Here is a 9,688-nt window from a genome sequence, read left to right as displayed (position 1 = left end):
GGCCTTCCCCAAGGTGCCCTGGCGCCACCGTCTCCCAGCGGGTCTGGCGCGTTGCACGTCCGCCTGCCACTCCCAGCTCTGAGTGCAAGAAGAGCCGGTAGAAGGGTTTCTGTGTGTTTTGTCTGTCTCTTAGGTGAAGTGAGAGCCCCCCCCCCCCAAGCCCCTTCTCCCAGGTCTCCCAGCTTCTGAACATGGAAGTGAGTTCGAAAAGTAGGGCTTCTTTCCAAGATCCTTCCGCAAATCGCAGCCATTGCGCTAACCTGCTGAGAGAGGAAAGGTTGATTAAAACCCGAAGGGCCGCTTGGTGGCGATTTCTAGGAAATGGGAGGTCGCTGGTGTCTCATCCGAAGGGAATTCAAGGTCTAGAGGCAATTTGCTTGCCAGAAGGAACTTTTGGACCCCGTTATGTGTAAATTCAAATAACAGCGTCACTCAGTTTTCTCAGCCAGTAGCTAATCCTGAGAGAAATTACTACAAAGAGCAGAATCTGACAGTAATTGCTGGAGGCTGCTTGATGCTTGGGGGATGTCCCTTTGTGGGGTACAATTCCCTTCCACCAGGCACAGCCAGGGGCCGGAGACACTGATTGGCAGTCACCCCCTGCAGGCGGTGAGCTCTGGGGGGTGAGTGCTCTCCAGGGACAGCACCAAGCCTGGGCTACACTCCCCAGGGGGTTTAGGGGGCCTCGGGCAGGGCTGCCCGCTGGACTTCAGCACCGGCCTTAAACCAATTTCATGTCTCGGGCCCGTCCCCCCAGACTTCTTAGAAAGCCCTGGTTCCTGCCCAGCCCTGGCAAAACTCTTGGTAGAAGAAGGGCAGGGGCCAGCTGGCCTCCTCCAAAGGACAGGCAGGGGACAAGGGTGTCTGAGCCAGAAGGTCATGATGGTGCCCGTCTGGCCCATTCCGCAGAACGAGGGACACCAGGGCAGAGAGCTAGGTTGCCCATCTTCTCCATGACTTTCTAAGTGATCCTAGGTAAGTTACCGTCTCACCCTGAGCTTCTTACTATTATTTGGTTTTAAAAGCAGGGGGGCCCAGTACTTTTAGTTCTAAGCTGCTGTTTCCAGGAGAGCTGTGGGACAATCCCGCTCCGGGTCTGAACACCAGCATGCGGGAGAGGCAGAGAGGCGGTGCGCTGGCTGGGACAGACACACCCCAGCGCCGTTGGGGACCCACTACCTTCTGCTCCAGACGGGTACTGGTAGGGCACTGCGGGCTCCCTCCGCCGCGGGCACGGCGCACAGTCCATCGGCAGCCCCTGCGGGGCAAAGAGGCGATTTCCAAAGGCTTTGGCTCCTCGGGAAGACTCTGCGCACGCGGAGTCTCTGCGGACGGCGGGCCGGCCGCCCGCGCCTGCAGGCTGTCCCGGAATCAGACGGCACTCGGGACTTCGCGGCCTGGGAGGGGTCGGAGCTGCACCTTCGACCGCGCCGCCGGCGGCCGCAGTGTGCGCCAGAGACCAGATGCGCGGTTTCTCGCTGCAGGGGAAGTGCATGGTCAACGTGGGGCCCCCGGGCTCGGCCCGCAGGAAGTCAGCTTCTCCCGACCCCAGGGGCTCCGGGAACGAGAAGGGGCGCGCCGCCAGGCCGCACTCCCGGGGCTGCAGCCGGGCCTCCCGAGCGGCGGCGCAGGACGCGGGCAGCGACTGCGAGTCTTTATGGAACTCGGCCAGCCTGTCCGCAGCTGTGGCCACCGCCTCCTGTTCTTCGGCCTCCTCCTCCTCCTCTTCCTCCAGGTCTTCCAGGTCACTCAGCCGGAGCCCTCGAGCCTCCTGGCTGGCAGTTCCATCTGCAGATCAGGAGCGAGTGAGAAAAGCCCCAGGCCCCAAGGGAAATCCGCGGGAGTGCCCATCCCTGAGAAGCTTTTAGCAAGATGGCTCTGCATTTAGGGCATTCTTGGCGTTATGCACCAGGCTGACCCAACCCTCTCTTACAGTTGCCCCAGGGCTCCGGCTTGCCCCTGGGAAAGAATTGAGGCCCTAGCTCTGCCCCCACTCCTTGGAAGACTCCTCCTTTCCGGTGGAAGGAAACCACCACTTTTCACTGCCTAGGACCTGGATCTCAGTTTCTCCACCATAAATCAGACAGACGCCCAAGGGGACTTCCCCACCCCCCACCCAATTTCAACACCCACAGGTAGGTGGTGTGTATTATTTAATTCAGCAAATATTTACTGAGTGCCATCTATGTGCCAGACATCGTTAGGCATTTAGGTCTTAGGAATTTAGGGAATACAGCAGTAAGACACTTTTTAGTGGAGCTGCTGTTCTCCAAAGGGGCAGACAGACCTCAAGTACCTTCCCATAGTGGTAGGTATGGCAAAGGAAATACAATAGGCCGATGTCATAGGGAATAACTGGGGAGCTAAATTAGCCTGGGTGGCCAGGAGAGGCTTTTTCCAGCTCACACTTCAGAAGTCAGAAGAAGCCAGTTAGGTGGAGAATTCCAGGCAGAGGGAACTGCCCAGGCAAAGGCCCAGAAGTCTGGGGTGGGGGTGGGGGGCGGGTACAAGTGCAAGGGTAAGTAAGGGAGTACCACCCTAGAAGCTGTCCCACAAGGCAGCTGCAAAAGGGCAATGGGCCTGATAGATGGCTGGGAAAACCCTAAGCGCGGTGGTGAGCATTTTTGGTACCTTTGGTGTCACAGTTCAGGCAGCCCAGGGACTCCTCTGTTCCACTCTCAGTCTTCCTCTCCTCGCTGCCTTTGTTCTTGGGCGCCCACGTCATCTTGTTCTCCTTCTTGAGGCGCCGGCGCGCATTGGCGAACCAGGTGGACACCTGGGTGAGGGTCATCTTGGTGATGATGGCCAGCATGATCTTCTCGCCCTTGGTGGGGTAGGGGTTCTTGCGGTGCTCGTTGAGCCAGGCCTTGAGCGTGCTCGTGGTCTCCCGGGTGGCGTTCTTCCGGCGGCCTGTGCCACTCAACTCCACTGCTCCATACCTGGGGGGAGAACCTGGCTCACAGTTCTGGGTCTGAGAACCTGGGGCTGCAGGCAGGAGACAGTCTGAGGCCTGGAAATGAGATTCAGCGCTCCTCCCTCCTCATGCACGCCCCCCCCCCAACCCTTCCCAGGCTCTTCCCAGATGGGCCCTGTGGCAGCGGAGTGGGGAGGACTTGCAAGGCCAGCTACCAATGCGCCCCGTGTCTTACCGGTCATACTGGTACTGTCCCAGAGTCGGCTCATAGGGATAATAGGCTCCTGGTTGCGCCAGGCCAGGTGTAAAATTCCCTGCAGCCTCTTTAAATTCATACTGTGGATTCTGGTGGGGGTGGGGTGGGAAGAGAGAATTCAGGACAACATTTGGGGAAGAGGCTGGGTGGCATAGTTGCTAAGGGTGTGAACCCTGGAGTAAAAGTCTGGTTCAAATCCCAGGACCACCACTCCCATTGGCTATGTGATCTTGGGCACAAGATCTAACTTTTTTAACTGCTCTATGCCTCAGTTTCCCCTTGGTAACTGGGAATAACAATAGTACCCGTAGGGTATTGAAGGGGAGCATTTGGCAGAATTCCTGGTGCAGACTAAGCAATAGTTAAATATTAGCCCTTACCAGTATTGTTACTACTTGTGACTCCTCCCCAACCCCCTCCCTACCAGCTGGGGAACTTCCCTGCCTTACTCTCTCCTTCCAGAGCTATTTCCTGGCCCTTTGTATCTTTGTGACTTTGGGCAAGGTATTTGAACCCTTCTACATCTCAACATCCTCATCCCAAAACTGAGACTTGCCTACCTCACAGAATTAATAGAAACACAGATGTTTTTTAATCAGAATGGCGTTCTGCAAAGTGTAAAATGCTGCAAAGATGTGTTTTTTCCACCCCCCGCCCCCCCAAGCCCCGGCTATACACAATCCTACCCAATTCCTTCCCTGGGAGTTTTGCCTCCTTCCAAGATTTTCCCTGGAGATGTCACACTGAGTTTTGCCCTTTGCTGCAGTTCATGCCCCCCACGCCGGATGGGTCCTGGCGCACAGACCCAGGCTCCATGCGGTGTACTCACCAGCGCCCCGTACAGCGTGGGCGGCTCTGGGCTGTAGGGCAGGTAGCCTGGGTAGCTCGGGGCAGCGGCGGCGGCGGCGTATGGGGATCCATAGATGCCCAAGGCCGCGCTCAGCTCCGGCCGAGCACTGCCCAGCAGCCGACCGTCGTAGGATGCGCAGCAGAGAGCGGCCGCCGGGGTGGAGCCTGAGGCCACATCTGGGACGGAGCGCGGGGCGGATTCGCAGCAAGTGGCGCTGGAACTTGCAGACACCAGAAACTATGGGGGAGAGAGAGGTGCACTGCCGGATCACTTCCTCATTCCACATTAGCTACATGCCACCGTGTGCGGAGCATTCTGCTGGGATGGGAATTATCTGAAGACGCAATTTATCCAAACCGCCCTTATAGATACTCCTAAAACGTTGCTAAGGCTCCAGAGTCCCAGGGGTCCAGGCGATGGCAACGTTCTGAAAGACGAATTACAGGAGCCCAACTCCGCTGGTTCCCTCACCGATCCCTCCTCCCGCCCCCCATCATAGGGATCCTACAAAGGCAGAGCTAGAAGTTAGCCTTCGAGACCACCATCACGTCTTACTCCTGCTCCCATTTTATAGATAGGGAATGAGGACCAGGGAGACTTGTGCCAAGATCACAAGGCGGGTCAGAGGTCAAGTTGCAACCAGACCCCACAATCTGGGCAGAAGCTGGAGAACAGCGGTGGGTGTCCCCAGAATTTCCCCAGGAAACCCTTGTCACTGCACAACACCCACCCTAATCTGGAAAAATCGAAGGAACCGGAGGCAGAGAGCTCGAGCCCACTCAAAGAAGGGAGAGAGGGTAAGAACAGAAGTCAACAAGCAAACAACTGAAAAATGGTGAGGAGGGCTCTCGGGGTCACCTCGGATATCTGTACAATAAGGCGGCCTGTCTGGAAGATCTCGAGATCCCACCCACCTCGCCGAGCTCATGGATGGTGCCCAAGTTTCGGGTCACACGATTTTCCAGCTTGCACTGGGGGAGTGGAACGTTCTCGGACAGTGACTGGGGGTGTCGGAGGGGGTCTGTGGTACATCGTACCTGCTCAGTCTGGTCTCCCCCGAGACTCGTGAGAAAGGAGGGCGCTCAGCGGCGGGCGCGTGCACTGGGCACCCGCCCCCCCTCCCCCGTCTGTCCCCATCCCCCATGGAGGCACTTCTTACCTGGGAAGCGCTGCCGTACGGGTGTCCAAAGTGCGGGAAGGACATGGTGGCTGTCCCTGGACCGCCTCCTTCTTCTCTTGCGAGTTCCCGCCTCAGCCCCGCGATTCTGAGCCTCCAGCCGTGCGCCGCCTCGGTTCCTTACACGGCTGCGGGTGCCCAGCGCCGGGTCCTCCGCCCGCTTGGCACGACTGGAGGCAGAGCCGAGGGCAGTCCGGCCGCCGAGCCCTGCGCTCCAGAAGGCGCCCCTCCGGCCCGCGTGGTCCGGAAGACAGAAGGGCCCATGGATGGGCAAGGAAAGGGAGAGGATGCGGGTTCCCAAAGTCGCGCTGTGGCGAGGCAAGGTGAGGCGCGGCGCGGGGCTGTGCGGCTCCCGAGGTGTCCCAGTCCAAGGTGGCCAAAGGCTCAATGTGACGTCACGGTAATCCCGGGCCGCCAGGCGGGCCCCCGGGCCCTGGGGCCCCGGGCCACCAAGCGTGCCAAGCGCAGCCAGCCCGTGCGCGCGCGCGCACTCTCACCCACACTCACACTTGTTCTGGGAGGTTTGTGCTGCTGGTGAGGAACGTCAAAGACCCCGACCCTCTCAGATGGGCGCTGGATCCTACCCCTTTTCGCCTGAAGCTCACGCGCGCGCGCGCGCATATACGATCCCTCCAAATTACCCGCGAGAAGTAGGAGAAACGCCTCCCACTGTGCGGCGCAGGCCCCGGGCGCAGCTCGTTTACCTCCTCCCCTGCGGCCCGGAGGAGGAGAGAAGCGAGCCGGGCCGCGAGGGGGGAGAGAATACAAAAAGGAGAGATAAGAGAAAAAAAGAGGAGAAAAGTGGGGGAGAAAGGCAAGAGGGAGGAGGAGGAGGGGAGAGGAGAGAGCTGAGTCTAAGTGAACAGCGGCGCGCGGGGGAGGGGAGGGAACGGGGTGGGCGAAGGCTGGGCGGAGGTTGAACACTGGCAGGTGGAGGAGAGCGGCGGCTCGGGGGAGAAGCCTCCTGCCCGGCTCCCCCGCCCCTCCGCGGCGGGAAAGTTTGTTCTCGCCACAGGCCCCGCACTCGTTGGGGCCGAGCCTGGGCGGCGTCGGTGGGTCCCACTGGCCCGCGCGTCTTTGTCCTCCGGAATCTGGTTCTCCACCCCAGCCTCCCCAGGACTCCAGCTAGATCCAGGCTCTTCGAGCCCTGGGCTTTGCCAGGGTCTCGACCCTGGGGCTTCTCTGCCGTCTTCGGGCCCTCCAACAGGCCGAATAGCGCCCCCTCGAGGCCATGGTTCGGTTCCCCTCGGACTCCGCCTGGAAACGCGCTCAGTCTGACCCTTGGGATCTGCAGGCGGCGGGCGAACGCCCCTAGACATCTCCTCTGCAGGCGAGGCTTGGCCGCTTCCTGCGCGCCGACCGCTGTGTCCACGGGGGAGCCGGGGAGCCACAGGAAGGCGCCGGGGCCGAGCTGCAGCCGCTGCGCTCCGCTGGGGGTGGCGCTGGCGAGCCGCGGTTCAGCGCGCGGGGACGGCGGCCGGTGCCCCGCGCTCCGTCGCGACGGCTCGGGGTTGGGCCCAGCGATCTGACCACCCGCCTCCAACCCAGGGGTCCTCAAAGGGCCGGTGAGGGGCGGAGGAGCTCGTCTGGGCCTGGAGGGGGCTGCGTCCTCTAGGCCTGGCTCCGGACCCGCGGCCGCTAGTTTGTGAGCGCTGTAGATTCTGCGCAACCGAAGGCTCAATCCCCAGGCCGGGAGCCCATGCACCGAGGGCCGCCAACCCGCGACGTTGGGGTGGGGGCGGGGGCGAAAAGGGGCATCTAGTCTAGTGGGGGGAGGTCTTCGGGGGATGCTGCCGATATCCGAGTGGAACTCAGGCTTTGGGGCTGGCAGGTCAGAAACCTCAGAAAGTCCCGCCTTTCCCTCATAGGGTCAGGGCACTTTACAGTGTACAAAACGCACTCCCAGGTCCTCGCTGCACCTTCCCGCAGGAATCCCGGGGGGACTGGTTCAAAGGCCCAGTTGTATTTTCTAGTTGAAACGCAAGAAGGTGTGGCCCAGAGGTCAGGAACAACGTGGGTCTCTGTCCTGCGTTTTTGCGAGGCGAAGAGGAAGCCCAGTGACCAGGCAAAGTCTGGGGTCCTGGCCCAGGATCCCTGGCCGCGAGTTTTCCTCCTGAACCTTGCAGAGGGAACCGGTAGGCCCCGCAAGCCAGCTACCTCTTTGCAACAACACTCGCTCCCCCCGCCCTACCCCAGTGCAGATGGTGCAGAACGGGCCAGGCTCTGCACACCTTGCAAACCGCACACTCCTCCGCCTGAGATTATTGATATGAGGACAAGCTTCATTCTAAATACTAACGAACCCAGGGAGGTTTCCTGGAGGCCGCTGCTGAGTGTCGTTACCTTGGAGAAACCTTGCGTTCAACCCAGGAAACTCCCAGTTAGAAAAAGAATTATCGTTATGGCCGGATTGATTTAGTGATAAAAAGGCCCTGTAATAGATAGATCCCTTGATTTTTTTTCAAAATGCACTTTGGAGCTATCCACACATTTGCAGCGTGGATACATCTAGGCTTTTTTTTTTTTTTTTTTTTTTAAGTAAGAATTGGAGAGAATTCATTAAATTAGTCCCTTGGGGAAGATTACTGCTAATTAATTAATTGCAAACATTTCCAGAGGGAAGGTATGTCAATTGTAAAGTAATAAAATTAGATAGTTGAAATACTTACTCAGCAACTTGGATCACCCATTCGTTCCTAAGCAGAATTTTTTTTTTTTTTATGACAGAAAAATGGGATGGTGGTGAAGAAAAAGCATTAGTTATGTCCCCTGGCGATCTGGTTGCAAAGGAGAAGCTACCATATAGAATGTATTGATTTTTCGCTGATTTATAAGACCTCTGCGGTATCAATGTTGTGTGCAGGGCCTCCAGGCCTACCTCTTGTCTTTGCTCTCTAGGATTAGAGAAAAAACAACAAGATTTTTCAAGAGGAAAAAAAAACAAGAGGGAGAGAGAGGAAAAGCAGTGGAGAAGTAAATTGGGAAGGTAGGACTCTGATGGTTCCTGGGTGTTTTTCTTCTCATGTAGAAAAGGAAAACAAACCAAAGAGCAGGTTTTATATGAAGGCAGCTTTCTATTGTCTTCAAAGTCACTTTACCGTATCAGAGTGTCTTGGGAAGGAAGGCTGCCACTTGCAGGCATGGGAGACCTTGAGTTCTTTCTCAGGGAGACGCTAGACCCACAGCAAACTGACCTGGTGCCCCTGGGGTTTGATTGTGACCCCCTGGAGCGTGAAGTGGGGTTCCCTAAAAACAGTTCGTATGAAGTGTGTCCTCTTCCCATTTTTTTCAGAGCCTCATCACAAAACAGAGCCAGTGGGTTAAACCAATATGAACCTTTGTCTGGCAGAGACCTCAGGTAAGAATAAGTCTTTCTTGGAAAGCCTGGTTCAAGGAAGTGGTCACTGAATCTGTTCTCATCCTCCTGACTGTGGACAGGCACTCACTTTGGCAGCTGAGGGCTCTGGCTTTTCTTTGCTTTGTTTAGTGCTGATTAATTTAGTTTTGGGAAAGATGCCCAATTGTGTGTGTATGTCCACCTAGAATTGTACTGAAGCAGGGAGACAAACTTATGAAGTGCAGACCCTCCCAGTTATATCTGAGGGAGTCATTCCACCCAAAGTATTTTACACAAATGGTACAGATCCTTTTGTTGGATTATGCAACATGGCCTGATATTTCCTCTAGCTGCTCATTAAAACAAATATGAATAAAATAAATAGTCAAAGTCCTATTTGGAGCGTGGAGAGTACTCGTCCACATTGTTTAGTTGAAGTTCATGTTGCTCTGCTTTAAATTCACTGAAGGTCTTGAGCAGGCAGAGTAAAGGATGTGTCTTTGAGCAAGAAACAGACTCTTAATTATAGAGAACAAACAGGTGGTTATCAGAGGGGGGTGGGTGCCATGAGGGAAATAGGTGATGGGGATGAAGGAATGCACTTTCTGTGATGAGCACCGGATAACGTATGGAAGTGTTGAATTTCTATATTGTACACCTGAAACTAATATCACGCTGTATGTTAACTAATTGGAATTAAAATAAAAACTTCAAAAAAAAAAAAAGGCATGTGTCTCTGACAATAAACTTGAATTCAGCACGCACACACACACACACACGCACACACAGGAATCCTATTGTATTATTTTGGGTTAAATGTCCCTCATTTCCTGATGTTTTATAAAGACAGCAGATTTTACAGGGGGCGGGGGGAATAACAACCCAGAAACGCCCCAATCCAGTTCCAATGCCTCAAATCACAGATGAAATGTGTGAGTCTACGGCATCAGGGAAATCCAAATCAAAACCTCAATGAGATACCACCTCACACCAGTCAGAATGGCTAAAATTAACAAGTCAGGAAATGACAGATGTTGGCGTGGATGCAGAGAAAGGGGAACCCTCCTACACTGTTGGTGGGAATGCAAGCTGGTGCAGCCACTCTGGAAAACAGTATGGAGGTTCCTCAAAAAGTTGAAAATAGAGCTACCATA

The 9,688-nt window shown here is 56.1% G+C and overlaps 1 protein-coding gene across 1 annotated transcript; it reads right to left on the bottom strand.

The window, feature by feature from the left end:
• Positions 1–255: 255 nt before the first annotated feature.
• On the bottom strand, positions 256–5,255 carry IRX6 (iroquois homeobox 6). The gene is made up of 6 exons (XM_032424032.1): positions 5,180–5,255; positions 4,000–4,257; positions 3,150–3,259; positions 2,632–2,939; positions 1,180–1,788; positions 256–260 (listed from the first exon to the last, which is right to left on the bottom strand). Exons 1-6 carry the CDS (start codon positions 5,222–5,224, stop codon positions 256–258), a joined length of 1,335 nt encoding a protein of 444 aa, XP_032279923.1. The 5' UTR covers positions 5,225–5,255.
• Positions 5,256–9,688: the final 4,433 nt, after the last annotated feature.

This window comes from Phoca vitulina, unplaced genomic scaffold (assembly GCF_004348235.1).
Source record: "Phoca vitulina isolate PV1807 unplaced genomic scaffold, GSC_HSeal_1.0 scaffold30, whole genome shotgun sequence".
Taxonomy (NCBI): Eukaryota; Metazoa; Chordata; class Mammalia; order Carnivora; family Phocidae; genus Phoca; species Phoca vitulina.
The sequence above is the reverse complement of the archived record's forward strand: the minus strand, read 5'-3'. Positions and strand labels throughout refer to the sequence as shown.

Bases quoted from the DNA above. Each gene is read 5' to 3' on its own strand.
- IRX6 (XM_032424032.1), bottom strand. From the start codon at position 5,224: ATGTCCTTCCCGCACTTTGGACACCCGTACGGCAGCGCTTCCCAG. The intron at 4,258-5,179 runs GTAAGAAGTGCC...TCTCCCCCATAG, and splicing joins CGTACGGCAGCGCTTCCCAG to TTTCTGGTGTCTGCAAGTTC. The intron at 2,940-3,149 runs GTAAGACACGGG...TTCTCCCCCCAG, and splicing joins GGACAGTACCAGTATGACCG to GTATGGAGCAGTGGAGTTGA.